The sequence below is a fragment of the Chelmon rostratus genome, chromosome 22, assembly GCF_017976325.1.
Source record: "Chelmon rostratus isolate fCheRos1 chromosome 22, fCheRos1.pri, whole genome shotgun sequence".
Taxonomy (NCBI): domain Eukaryota; kingdom Metazoa; phylum Chordata; class Actinopteri; order Chaetodontiformes; family Chaetodontidae; genus Chelmon; species Chelmon rostratus.
The window spans coordinates 14719173-14733853 of NC_055679.1; the positions used below are offsets into that span (position 1 = coordinate 14719173).

Consider the following 14681-nt stretch of genomic DNA (forward strand, 5'->3'; position numbering starts at 1 on the left):
TTGACTCCCTCGGCTGTGTCACATTAACTCAAACATCCCTTCATCAGCCCCACTGTCATCTTCCAGATATGCTCTTATGAGTGAATTATGAACTAGATCTTATTTAACTGTTAGTTATATAAAAGTTCATATTGTTACAATACTTTTTCAGGTTATGCTACATGACTCATAACTGAATTGTCAATGCTTGGGTTGTTTTTGTCGAATCTCCATCCATAATACTACTTAATAATTATAATACTAATAATAATAATAATACTACCACTTGGAGTGGTTGGATGTTCCAGCCATTTATCCATTACTGCTATTTTTTAGCTAACTATCCATTATTTTTATCAAAACTAAAACGGTGATCCATTACGTTAAGCTAAGTTGTAACTGATTCCTTTAGTCATCTATTCAACCATTTATCCATTACTTTTGGGAAACAAGGCTTATTATACTTTAATGCTTGGCTGCTAATTTTTCAAATACAAGGTGTTAATGTACGATTGACTCAGGCTGACGGGGCTTATTAGTTATTGTAAATTCAGCATCAGTCCAATTTGTAATCCTATTTCACTTTTGCATTTATTTTCCTACTTAAGACAAATGTTGGATGCAGTTTCTGTCTCAATCAATAGTTGAGTTAGTCGAATTAATTAGTTGAGCTTTCCATGTGCCCCTGCTTGGAAATCACAGTATGTGTGCACACTTCTTTCATGTGTCTTTACACCATTTGCACTCAGTTGAGTAAGCCATGATCATCATAAACAAACGATAAATAGAATTATATTTTTGGTCAAACATAATTTGATCTTGGTTCTCCTTTGTGTCTGCTGATAAGATTTAGACCCTCTGTTAGCATAGCCTGTATGAATTTGCATTTCATTAACTATATTTCAAGCTTAAGTGTAAATAAAAACCCTATAACACCCCCCCTGAGCACACTGTTTTCACACTGAGTACTGCACACACTGTTATACTTCTGCATGTTTTATAGGTTCAGGTTTACAGAGTGACTCAAATCCAACATAAAGTCCTGTCTTGGTAGCCAGTTAAGCACTTAAACACTAACCCATCTTTCTCTCTTCCTGATCCAGGTACATGTCTGATTCTGGGCTGCATGATCTACCCAGACGGCTGGGACAGCGACGAGGTGAAGCGGATGTGTGGCGAGCAGACTGATAAGTACACGCTGGGGGCCTGCTCGGTGCGCTGGGCCTACATCCTCGCCATCATGGGCATCATGGACGCTCTCATCCTCTCCTTCCTGGCCTTCGTCCTGGGAAACCGTCAGGACAGTCTGATGTCTGAGGAGCTGCTGGGAGACAGTAAGAGGATAATGCCTTCACGGTTCATAGTGGGTAGACACAGGCAGTGCACGTCAGGGAAATCTTACAGTACAGCATACAGGGATATTTTAGATGATAATGTGCATCTGAGGACACCTTTTGTGGCCTCATGCACAAAGCCAAGTCCCTGAAGCAATGCCTCTCACATTTTGGTGCTTGAACTTGATTGGCCTGCACAGAGCCCTGACCTGAACCCTATCATCCCGAAACCTGGAACTGGAACTGCAAGCAACCTTAACACCCAACATCAGTGTTGGACCTTGCTAATGCTCCTGCAACTGAATGGGAGCAAATCCCTGCAACCAGCAAAATACCTCATACTCATCATCAAATATGGGTCTAATATCCAGGTGTCCACATACTTTTGTCCATGCTGTGTAGCCGAGACGTCACAACTCTGTTTCTCTATTTTCACAATCAATTAATCTGTTAATTATTCTTTCTATTAGTCCAATAAATGTTTAGACTGTAACATCAGGAAAATGCATTCACAAGCTCCCAAAACCATCTTGCAAATGAATTTTGCAAAAGCTGAAATAACAGTGACGCTTGATCACTGGATCAAAAATCCGATTAGCGAGACTGGAAATAAATGACACAAATTCTAGGGATTTTTGCTGACTTTTTTCTAATCTTTTCTTTTTAACTGTGAGATGCTGGATCGTTTCACCACCTCAGGCCTCTAAAAGTTGTTCAAATGTATGAACCTAAGAGGACAACATTGTTAAATGCTAAAAATAAGTTAATTGTTATAGCCGTAGTCTTGACACTCACCCAAGCCATAACACTTTCTGCACCAGATTTGACTCCATTTCCTCCTCAAAAGGGAAACACCAAATACCTAATAGTGCATTTTTTACTTTTCAAAACCCATTTCATGGTGATTCATGGAGAACTTTAACAGAGCCAGTTTGGTATACAACAAAAACAAAACGCTGTGCAATTACACCTGAAATGAGATCCAGGCTACTTTCAAAACAAAACAAAGCAAGTGCCGCTAACCTTATTAAAAAATCAATTTAAATGCTCGCCTGACAGTCCAGCCAAGATTTTATTCCACTTTTGGCTTGGGGAGCGTATCATAAGTCTTTTAAATCACGAGGCTCGAGTCCGAGCAAAGTCAAAGCGAGCGTCTTGTTTTTTGTCTGAGGACATTACATTTGTGACTCCTGCTTAATTGGCTTTTCCATTAAAGCTGAATACAATAATAAGACACCAAAGACACTGTCTAATTCCTGATGCCACACCACACGTCCCATCGGCTGCTTGATATTAAAAATGTTCCTTATTTACTTTAAGATTTCCTTGCAGAATTTCCCATGCTCAGGTTATTAATTTGCATAAATTAAATGGATGGCGTGTACAACCGGCTCGGCTGCTTTGGCTCGCCTTTCTTACCAATGAGGTTTTTCTTTCCTGATTGGGCGAGATGACAACTGCACTCTGAACCAAAGAGAATGATTTAAACAGTGAGGAGGCAGGAAGAAGAGGAGAATACAGATGAAGGAGGACAGAGATGAAAAGCAATGAGAGAAGAGGCAGAGGGAGAGAGAGATGGGTGACTGAGAGGAAGACTGCACCAATAGCAAGGGTTAATTGAAGCCTGGGGATGCTGGACAGAGTCATGAATTACTAATGGCTGTTTACACAGCTTGCTGCCAGCTTGTCTAAATGAATCACAGCCACCCTATCAGCCGGGACACAGTCGCCTGTTAGCTCGTATAAGCAAAAAGACTGGGAGGAAGAAGCCATTATCAACCGGAGAGACCGGAGAGGAAGGACGAGAGAGAGAGGGGGATAATGAGCCGAGGAGGAGGCGGAGAGAGAAAGAGGAGCAGATGAACATGAAATATGAGAGAGAAAGTGAAAAGTTTGGGGATTCATCGAACAACAGATGAAGTTTAAATGGGATGTTTTCTTGTCTTGTCACTGAGGAGGATGGATAGTGACACCTGTCCACGTTAGAAACATCTGGGGGGGAGCTTCACTTCACCAGCTGTAGCTCCTTTAGAGGAGAAGGTTTATGTCATGCTGCCACCTGCTGGTTAGAAAATGTCAGAATTGTTGTATCCTGTCCGCACTGAACTGGTTTCTGCGTGTTTCCCCACAGAGAGCGGCAATAACGCCATATAGCATCTGGTAATGGTAGAGCAGTCACACAGGCACAGGTAAGGATCATGTCTGAGTTTAATGTCTGTAACGTCAGTCTTTTACTTCATGCTACTTCCACTGTACCTGTCAAGCAAAAATCACGTTTTCTTAAAATTGTTCCGTTTACAACTCACTTTGTATCCAGTTTTATCCCTTTATTTCCTTAAAAATCTTGAAAACCATAAAAAAGGTCAAATATGTTATGAAAGAAAATGTCAGAATCAGCCTTAAAATCACATCATGAGTAATTAATGTTTCATTTCAGAATGTCAACTCCTCGTGTCCACATGGATGCTTTTGCACTACATTTTTAGAAGAATAATCAGTGTTTAAAAGCAAAAGAGTGTGTTTATTTTTAAAAGCACACTGTAGACGTTGATTTGTACAAGAACTAGATGATGTGGGAGTGAAGATTTTAAATGAAAAGCACAGAATACCACACAAAGCAAATGCAGAGAATAATTTTCCAGTTTGGGATTAATAGAGTGAATAAAATTAAATTAAATTAAATTAAAACTCATTTGAGGCTTATTTATTGGTTATATCAATTAGATGTAGTGCAAACTACTGATCTATGGCCATTCTCCATTATTCCTCCATGAATTCTGCAGTTTTTACATTATTTTTCTTCTTGCCTGCAGGTCTTACCGCCTAGACTTGATGTTACTTCAGGATCCAGCTTCCCTCTCCTGGTCCAACCTGTGGCTGGGATGCAGAGCTGATGTGTGGGGAAAGAACAGATCAAAGAAGAAGAAGAAGAGGAGGTCTCTGGAATAGGCCACACAACCTCAGCCTTGTCAGACCAGGACGCCTCTCTGAAAGCTCACCCCTGTAAAATAGCCTTCACTCATCTCAAACTGCTTCCTTTTGCAGGATGAATTCTCAATAAGACTTTCTCAAAGTTTACCTGTGTTGGTTCGTGTCACTGCGCCATCTCACCTGAGCTGTTCAAACTGAAATGTTCTCCGTGTGGATGTGGGAAAGGATGGACGGACGGATGTGCACAGGTTCAGCTGCAGAAAATATCAAAAAGACTCTTCATGTGGTAATTCAGCTCCAGGATACTCGCTGGACAAACACCGCTGAGTGACAGCCGCTCAGATCGAATCAAATCAAAACAAATTATCCAGACTTTGACCGACACAAATAAGGACTTAACAGACTTGAGGTCAAAGCTGTCAGATCTTCTTTCTTATCAAGTCAACAAACTCCTCGCTAAGGAGTTTGGCTTTGACACTGTTTGACCTTTGATTTAAAGGAGAGTGCTCTCAGCAAAGTGAGGACTGAAGGAAATTATAGGCCGGATAAACAAACAGAGAGAACAGTACTGTTTTGTTATAATTCAATGTTTGATGTGATAGAATCAAAAGGTAGTTAATTAGAGGTTTTGCTGGTGACAGCTTTGCAAAAGAAATACTAAATATGAGAAAACAGTTGTATCAAGTCTATAATCTGTGTATAGCTATATGTTGATTATGTCCCTGTACTTTGTCTTGACTTTGAAATGTAAACTTTGAAATGTCAGGCTATTGGACCATTATTAGTGTGTGCCATACAGTATATTGTAATCTGACAGTATTGTGGAGCACGACAGGGGCGAAAGAAAAGCTAAACTGGACGTGAATTGATTTGTTTGTCTGTATCTCTTAGATTCCTGTCATTCTTCCAGCTAAGAGAGATAGCTAGCTAGCTAAACACGAGGATTGAACTCAGATTGAAACAGTTTTAAAGCAAAACATTTTAGGAGATATGCTTATTCGCTTTCTGGCAGAGAGTTAGCATTAGCTAGATAATAAGAATGATATCATCCATATCTGTCCAACCAGCAGCAGGCTAGTTTAGCTTAAGCTAGCACAAACACGGATAGTGGGAAGCAGCTAGCCTGGCTCTATCTGTATAGCTAACAAAATCCACCTAAGCAACTCTGAATCCCACCAATCGATATACCACATTTGTGAAACTGTACAAACACTGAAGCGTAAAAATGATAATTAGTCGTTTAATGAGGGGTTTATGTTTCTGGACTTGCTAGCCAAGAAATAGTCTGGCACATAGCTAACCTCTGTAAAAGTGACAAATTGTTGTTGTTACGATTCACTTTTTGCACGGATTAAACAAACGTGACATAATTTATTCATTAGTGAGCTTTAGAGGTGTGCATAGATGGATTTTATTACCATTTGACAGAGCCAGGCTGGCTGTTTCCCCCCTTTTCTATTTGCGCTACCTAAGCTAATCGGCTAACAGTTGGACAAGGATTAGAGTGGTATCAACTGGCTCAGCAGGCTAGTGCTAACTACCAGCCAGAAAGCTAATAAGTGTATTTCCCAAAAACACTATTCCTTGAACACTTCACACAGACTAGGATAGTTTCAAGTGTCACACAGCAACATTATCCTTGTGGATGTGCGTCTTTTAATATCATCCCTGTTACTTTAGCGAGGTGTTAACCGTGTCTAGCTGAAGGAATCCTGTTCGTCTTACAAAGCTAACATACAGGCTAATACTCCCAACAACCAAAACAACTCATTGTTCTCGAGTTCTTGAATTACTTCTAATGTGGAATCAAAGTGTGAGACATAATAAAAAATGACCCACCAGATTTACTAAAGGATGAGACACTTATTTTGAGTTTAAAGAGCTAAAATGACTTTTATTTGAATGACATCAGATTTTTTTTTTAACCACACATGATGTACATATGTCTACATATTTTTTGTCATGTTTGGTCTGGGGCTGCTTTTCATGAGTTTTTCTCTATTAATTCCCTTTCAGATCCCTAAAACTATTTAAAAGAAGCTTTTTTAGTCGGGGAAAATCAGCTTTGGTTTGATGGGTACTGACTCGTACATATTAAATGTGTACGGAAAGGTTAGTCCCAGTGTGTGCCTCTCATAAACTGCCTTTACATTTGAGCCACAGAGGTATGCATATCAGTTTTTCTAAAAATTAAGTCTCTGATTACCAACAAGATCATTTAACAAAACTTTTTTCTTCTTATAACCGTACGGATGAGTAAAAAAAAAAAAAAAAAAGATTTTTGACCCATTAAAGTTACCGCTCTTCCGATCTAGGTAGCCACTTGCTACCATCTTTGATTGAATGGGGAAACATCAGGGAGTGTTTATCCTTTGAACAAACAGCTCTGTGATAAGAATGTAACGCTAATGCACAGACACAAGACCCACAAACTGGGACCACTAGGAACCACTATTTTAAACAACACTATACCTCCAACCTTGTGGGGACAGTTTGGGGGATTCCAGCTCAAAGAGAATGGTTTTACCAGTTCTGTGTAAAAGAACCTGACTGGTGTGCACAGAGCCATGACCTCAACCCCATCCAGTTCCTTTGGGATGAACTGGAACACAGACTGGGAACAAGGCCTCATCGCCCATCATCGGACCTCACTAAGGATGGCAGCAAATCCCTGCAGCCAGGATCCAAAATCTGGTGGAAAGCCTAAAACCAGAAGAGCGGAGGCTGGAGCAGCAGCAGACTAAAGCTGGTGGTTTTAACAATTGATGTGGGTGCAATGTTCAGGTGTCCACATACTGTTAATTTTACTTGTACTAATTAAAAAATTTCAGTGCTAGTATGAGAAAAAAAGAGAATAAGTTTCAAGTGCAGCTGTTTTCATTTACTCTTCCCTTTTCTTTGGAAATTAGTTGTGTGTTACTTTAATAATTCTTCATATTTGGGAGATTTTGAATTTTCCACCTCTCAAGTGTGAGCTCATTCTAAATCTACGAGTACGTGACATTTAACTCTATTAACTTCAAAAATAATTGAAGTATCTTTAATAATTTCAGGTTTGACCATGGTAAGTAAGAAATTTATTTAGCTAATCAGAGAGGATCCAAACCTTATGAAGCACATGTTGTATTATAAGGCACAAGATAGGGTTTTGTTTCATGAATGACTCTAAACTCTAACCTTACGTGAAGCTGAGACTGTGTACCAGACTTTACTGTTCTGGATGGCAGAGCTGCAGCTGCTGCCAAATGGACAAAGACGTCACACGGTGGTTGTGATGCTTGTCCTCGTTACAGTGAAGGGCAGGAGCGACATTGTAATCATCAAGGACCCAGTGGACTGACCAACGCCGGCCAAGATGGAGACATCAGCTTTGACATACACACAGGCTCCTGGATCAAAGGTGGAGGTGTACCAGACCATCTGCTCGCATGAATCCCAGCAGCCGACGGGGGGCTGTGCAGCGTCTTACAGGAGAATCGGTCTCTTTGTCAGATCAGGCATCAAGGTGTCGGTAATTTTGTATGAACAAAGACAACAGCTACATTCTAGTGGCCCTGAAGTTGTAGTGCTCACAGACCAGAGAACGATACTGAGAGTTAAAAATAAGGGGCAACTTTGTGAATACATTACAAACACTAATCAGGCAGGAAGCGTCAGGATCAGACAGAGAGCTACCAGGGAAAAGGCCACGTTGTCACCTAAAACCAAAGATGCTTTTGTCTGAACAGTGGCCATTTTAGGACATCTCAGACTCAGTTACCATCATGTTTAGCTGCACCCTGAGCTGAATAAATGTGTGCTAAAGTTAGCGTCGCGCTCACTGACAGACGGAGTCATCCCTAAGGCTGCACCGCTAACACCATACACAGAAGTGGTGGCTGTGGGCTGCAGCTAACGATTCTTTTTTCATTATCCATTAATCAGATCACTTTGAGTCTTTAAATGTCAAAATCTGCCAGAAGTTCTTTTGTCTGACCAAAATCAAATCCTCACAATTGAGGAGCTACAACCAGAGAATGTGGTTTTTTTTTGCTTTAAAAAGACTTCAATTGACCGCTGATCAGAGACTAGATGTTTCAGCTCTAATGTGGCCATCTGAAGCTCCAAACCTGACCCGGTTATGTAGTGTCAGCGTACTTCACATGCTTCTATTTCAGGTTTTTCCAACAGTGACTGTCAGCTGTTACTGAAACTCTTCCTCCTGCCTTCTTCTCTGTTCTCGTTACTATTCCCTTCACTTTGATGTATCCTTGCATTATTCATGCAATAAACCAACGTTCCAGGGTGATTATTGCTCTTTAACCTGTACGATACACACTGCTGTCTCGTTCCCAAGTCTTATAACTCACATGAACTTGAAAACTTCTTCTGTCTGTGAGCGACAACACAACACTTGGGAATGATGTAGCGGTGTGCAGGTGTTTTTCTGCTTTTTGTACACATTGTTTTATGGATTTATAAATGTTTGGGATATCAACTACAGATTTGCTGTTCCTGAACACAACTTCTCACAGGTATATCTCTGCAGCAGAAGCTCTCTACTGTCCTTGGTTTCTCCGTCTTCTCTCCTGAAGGCAGAATGCCGACCAGATATATATATTTTTCAAAGAAGTTGGCAGCGGACACGCCAGCACAAATGCTCCCAGACACACATGTCACGACAAGTTGTATAAAACTGTCATTACAGTGATTTATTATAATGAACCATGAAAATAGCCAACCAGTGCAGTGTCTGTGAGTCTCTCCCCTCCACACAAACATACACTCACACACACAAATAATAAAAAAGACAAAAGTTGAAGAGTCCAGAGGGAGAAAAAAATAAAATAAAAATAATGCTACAGTCACAAAAACATTCAGCTTTGCCAAGAAGAGCGTTCATATGTACAACCATATTTCAAAATGGGATGGGAGCGAATTGTACAAGCATAGAAAAGAAAAGAAGCGAATATTTACAACCTGTTCCTGGTGAAAGCTGGAGTAACCACCTATACATTAAATTACACTTTCTACAAATAACCATTGATATTCAAAAATAAACCGCTAATGTCCTACCTGTGGGCAAGTCCACTCTGCCTACCTCTGAAGATTACAAGCACTCATTACACGAAATCTCTCTCACGCGCGCACACACACGCGCACAGACGCAAGCACGCGCACACACGCGCACACACACGCGCACACACACGCGCACACACACGCGCACACACGCGCACGCACACGCACACGCACACACACTCACGCGCGCACACACACTCACGCGCGCGCACGCACGCACGCACGCACACAGAGTGCAGCCTCCCAGGGCGGTGAGGCAGGCTCCCAGAAATGGGTCTTTTCTGAATCTGCAGCGGTGAACAGATATTTGTTGTTAGACAGAGGAATAAAAAAAATAATTGTGTTTTTTTTCTCTATACAAAAAGCTTTCTCTTTGCTATAATGAGCCACTAGATTAAAACAAATAAATGGTGTAGAGAGCCGACAACAGATGAGAGAGAAGAGGAAGTAAAAGGAATAACTGACAGAGGAGGAGGAGGAAGGGGGGAGGGGGTTATAGGCTGGAATGTCCATCGATAAACAAAGTGCGGGGCGTTACAACTGGAGTCCAAACAAGACACAGAACAGAGAGCTTTACTCTCCATCACAGGAAGGATATATAAAAACAAAAGGAGGCCAGAGAGAGAGGGCTATGAGCACCGGGGGATCGTCCATCTTCATTTTGTACAGTTTGTCTTGAAGATTATTTCACTTTCCTTTTTTCTAAAATTTTTCTGTCCTGTTTTTTTCAAAAAGTATCCTTTTATCCCACAATCAGCTGTTTTTCCACTGGCCATGTGTTCAGGTACATAGAAAACATATCTACAGCGTATGATACACGCCCCTCTCAGGCTGAGTTCTCAGAGGCTGCTGGGGGCAGACAGCAGAGAGGGCCGTCAGTGCCACCCTGTGCTCAGGTACCCCGAGCTGTGGAAGGGGGTCGAGGACGCAGGAGCTCCACGAGTCCCAGAAGGCATCTGGGAGGCAGCGGCCTGGGCCTGGCCTTGTTGAGTCTGTTGGGGAGGAGGAGGGGGAGGTGGAGGCAGTCCAGTCTGCTGAAGGGGTGGGGGGTATGTGGATGGGTTTACTGAAGGGTTGGCGGAGGCACCCGGGTGCAGCAACGCTGGCTGAAAACCCCCTAAGTTCTGAAAGTGGTGGGCCTGCATCGGGGCATTGGTCGAGGGGGCAGGTGGAGGTGGAGGAGGAGGCGGAGGAGGGGTGAGTGATAGGAGGGTGCTGCCAGCAGGAGGCTGCTGCTGCTGCTGGGAGGTCTGGCCCTGTGGGGGAGGAGGTGGAGGAGGAGCAGAGGTCAGCATGAGCTGGTGCTGCTGGATGGGAGGAGGCTGCAGGTTGACGTGCAGCAGGGCGGGGCCAGGCATCGGGTGCGGGGGTGGAGGTGGAGGGGGCGGAGGAGCAGCTGAGCTCTGATAGTGCACGCTGTGGGGAAGAGTCTGCATTAGGGGCTGAGAACCAGGAGGGTAAGGGGGTGTGACAGCAGGTTTAAACCCAGGGAAAGGTCCAGCAGGAGAGGGACTCTGGCTGGGAAAATATGCCGTGGAGGCCGGCGGTGCTGGTGGAGGAGGGGGAGGTGGTGGTGGAGCACTCTGTGTGTTATACTGGGGGAAAGTTGCTGGGCCAGTCTGAGCCTGGGGCTGGGTTTGGGTTTGAGGCTGGGTGGAGAACAGCGCCCTCTGGCTGCGGTAGGGAGAACCCTGAGGCTGAGGCTTGGGGGAATGGAGGAGGGAAGGTCCGGGGTAGTGGACAGGAGAGGAGGGTAACGGAGTGGGATGCAGCTTCGTTGGGGTCAGAGGTGCAGACTTCGTTCCCGTAGGCTTGCACGGTGGCTGGCTAGTTGGATTTGGAGTCCGAGGCTGACTGTCGCCGTCATCCTCCTTCGCTGGCCGACTGGGAGGCTGGGCAAGAGGACCAGGAGAGCAGGGCTGCGAGGGAAGACGGAGGAGAAGTTCTATACTTGTTGACAACGAGCTGAGATGAGTCAGATCTCCTTCATGTTGGTAATGTTGACTTACTGTGTGGGTTGGGGTCTTTTGAAGACTTGGAGATGGACAGTCTCTCAGTGCAGGTGTATCACCACCTTCTGTCTCACCATCTGAAAGAGGGCAAAACAGTAAAACTAGAATTACTGCCTTGTGGTTGTTAACATCCTTGTCTGTCCAGAATTATATAATATATGCAGTCAAGACTTCAATGGAATTTAATAAAATAGGCATTTAGTGTATTTTTTTGCAAATGGAAGTGAGCACTATATTGACATGACATGAATAATTTCCCATGAGAAACATGCTGTCTTCACTTGCAGACTATTTTTACAGAAGAGTACAGAGGACTGATACGGAGCTTCATCACATGGTGCAAAGACAACCCCCCGAAGCTCATTCATATGCTTATTTTGACGACCAAGATCTAATTCATCCTTGAGTCCAACGTTTGTGACAGATTTTAAGAAACTGAGATATCAAATACACAAAAACATCACGCTTAGTGAGAGGTTACCTGCTTGACTTTTTCTTGGTTACTGACCAAGTAATCAACCACAGACCACCTTGCTTCCAGTCTTTATACTAAGTTAAGCTAAGTTAACTGGCTGCAGCTTTATCTTTAATGGACATAAGTCAGAGTGGAACCTTTTCTCATCTATCTCTCAGTAATAGAGTGAATAAGTTTATTTCCCAAACTGTTGAACTATTCCTTTAATGAATATGATGGAGAGCCACAGTCATCATTCTCACCCGTGTCTTTGTCTTTGCTGAGCAACAGAGCTCTGTGATAGCTGCGTTCCCGGGCCTGCTCGACAGATGTGGACGACGTCCTAAGAAGAAATATAAAAAACACGTTATTTCTGCAAACAGAAATGGACTTCACAGGTTTTTTTTAAAGCCTTATAATAAGCACTGACAATACTAAATGTATGGCAACTAGATACAGTAATAACAAAGGGTCCTTAATGTTTTAAGTAAATAGTAGCTTTAGTAGTTCATACCACTGTCCTTCTCCTACTTCCTTCTCCCCTTTCTCTCCCTGCATCTCAGCCTCCTCACTTGTCTGGGGCTCTTTAACAACGGTGGTGTTGGCGTTGCAGAGAGCTGTGGGAGCTGGGGGTAGAAGAGGTTCACTGGTCGTCTCTAGCGCAACAGGGAAGGCATCCACAGTCAAAGGCGGCACGGTGGAAACGGGAGAGCTGCACTCGGTCTTGGAGCCGCTGCGACGAGCTTCACGCTGACGTTTCCTGTATTCCAGCAGGGAAACCTGAAAAGACGCAAAAGCAGGAACAGAATGTTATTTATGAACAAACGGCATGTCTTATGCTGAGCCAGCAGAGGGCAGCATTTGGACAGTTCCCGACACAAAGAGCAGCTTGAATCAATGCATCTCTTGAGATCATTAAATCCACTTGCTGAAGAGCGGATGTGACACCGAATATGGGCCCACATAAATCTTGATTTTCTCATTTATCTCACTTGTTCTATACTGCATACTCTCCTCAGACACATTCTGTTCACAGTGTGCATCATATTTTGTCTGTATTTTGTCCCAACCATTTTTTTCCTGCTATTAAGCTAAACCATGTATTACAACTTAACTCATACACAGAGTGCTCTAAGGATTAAGAGGCAAAATACAGCTGAACAAGCCAGTAAAATATTAGAAGCACTGCTCGCTCACCTTCTTCTTCTGTGGGGGGTTCTGTGCTGACCCTCCTCCCTCACCACTGCCATCCCCATTCAGAGAGCGTGAGAAGCCCAGCGAACCTCCATCCTCAGAGCAGGGGTAGAAGAGCTGCCCCTGGCCTTCACTGAAGGGGGCCTGAGAGCCAACTAATGATGGCGCCCCTGCTGTTGACCCTGCTGCAGCTCCAGCTGCGGCTTCAGGTCTAAAGGGAGCTGCCAGAGGCTCCAGGGTGTGTGAGGGCGTGAGGTCCCTTAAGTTTGAGTTGACTGGAGAGAAGTTCAGGCCAGCTGGTCCAGTCGGGCCTCTGTCTGGGCTTTTTATCCAGCCAGGAAAGGAGGAAGCACACGTTTCTGCTGATGAGGAAGCCTCATTACTACCTTCTATGACCCCACCATCAGCTCTGTCCTCTCCACAGTCCACAGACTCAGCAGCTGGAGGCTGCGGACTCTCAGGAACAGACACCTTGGCTTCTGTCAGGAGTCCGTCTGTACTGGGAGCCCTGACACAGGGGGAGGACACCAACGAAGGAGGACGATCGGCCTACGAAAGGAGGGCGGAATCAACGTCAGGGGACTGTTATAATAAAGGCAACCTACAACCCTACACCATCTTCACAACAAGAGGAGTAGGGTCACTTTGCCCTCTTAACAACTGTCAAGTCATACAAGAAAAGAATAAAATGCATCCCATTTTTGAACCTAGATCTTCACTCACTCACCTCCTGTACACTGGGTTTCCGGCTGACCTCTGGGGAGCTTTCCACTGAAGATTCACTCTGAAGAACAAAGAACAGACTGAGTCATTCCAGTTCTCCTTCTCATGTAAACAAACATGTAATGTCAAAGAGGTTTCCCATAGCCAGCCTTACTTCCAGAGGGGTGTTAAGTGTCTGTGTTGGGGTGCTGGGCAGGGGCTCTGTACTTGGCTCCTCCGTTCTGGGACGTGGTGGGGTAGCCAGTAAGATGGGTGTTGCGGGTGTCTCCGATTGGTCTGCCCTGGTGGGTGTGGCACAAGGGGAGCCGTAGGGTGTCGAGCTCTCAGACATACAGGCATCTAACGGACTCAACCGCCGCTTTTTCAAAGGTGTGGGCAACTCTGGAGGAAGGAATATGGTGCATGCTTTTACTGAACATTCATTCAATACAATACAGTTTTGCACTTGTAATTTTGATTCAACGAATGGTACAATCTGGTGAAAAAAGATAGACTAGCATTAGCTCTTTCTACACGTTTTAGAAACTTAAATCTTGAAGAACACTGAGTTTAAAAGTATTTGTCTTCTTATGTTCTCATTTTGAAATCTGAGTGATCAGACAGGTTAATGCTGCACCTGAGTGCTGGCTGCACAGCTCTCACAAAGACCTACCTGGTAGCGAGCAGGTGCCATTGTAAGGTAGAGGGCTGTCAGAGTCTCCATTAATGGCGGGGCTGAGAGGACCCTCACAGGGCATGAGGAGGCTCGGTCGTCTGGCCGGGCTGGTGGAGCCCTCCTCCTCTAAAGCCTGCTTCAACCATCGCTGTAAGAAAGAGTAGAGGTTCAGTAAGAATGGACGTATCTTAAAAAAAAAAAAAAAAAAACAGCTACTGACAGCCTTGTCCCCTTTGATACTAGTGAAATTTCCTTCATAGTTGCAGGGAACTTGAGGTGATCAAATGAGTTAAACATACTGGAAAACGTTTTTGCAGTCATAGAGTGACTGACGGATGGAA

At 43.8% G+C, this 14681-nt stretch overlaps 2 protein-coding genes across 5 annotated transcripts in view; one reads left to right on the forward strand and one right to left on the reverse strand.

Annotated features, from left to right (window-relative positions):
• lhfpl3 (LHFPL tetraspan subfamily member 3) overlaps window positions 1-3477 on the forward strand; it is a 37942-nt gene extending 34465 nt beyond the window's left edge. Inside the window, exons 2-3 of the mRNA XM_041964296.1 lie at window positions 1083-1342; window positions 3445-3477. Of these exons, the coding sequence (XP_041820230.1) occupies window positions 1083-1342; window positions 3445-3477 (293 nt within the window). The remainder of the gene's footprint in view (window positions 1-1082; window positions 1343-3444) is intronic.
• A 5422-nt stretch (window positions 3478-8899) lies between these two features.
• The window catches only part of kmt2e (lysine (K)-specific methyltransferase 2E), a 28178-nt gene continuing 22396 nt past the window's right edge, over window positions 8900-14681 (reverse strand). For all 4 annotated transcript variants that reach the window (XM_041963767.1, XM_041963766.1, XM_041963765.1 and 1 more), the window contains 8 exons: window positions 14338-14488; window positions 13840-14066; window positions 13690-13746; window positions 12966-13511; window positions 12283-12548; window positions 12032-12111; window positions 11312-11391; window positions 8900-11221 (listed from right to left, as the gene is read on the reverse strand). In XM_041963767.1, coding sequence (XP_041819701.1) covers window positions 10178-11221; window positions 11312-11391; window positions 12032-12111; window positions 12283-12548; window positions 12966-13511; window positions 13690-13746; window positions 13840-14066; window positions 14338-14488 — 2451 coding nt within the window. In that variant the 3' untranslated portion in view covers window positions 8900-10177. The remainder of the gene's footprint in view (window positions 11222-11311; window positions 11392-12031; window positions 12112-12282; window positions 12549-12965; window positions 13512-13689; window positions 13747-13839; window positions 14067-14337; window positions 14489-14681) is intronic.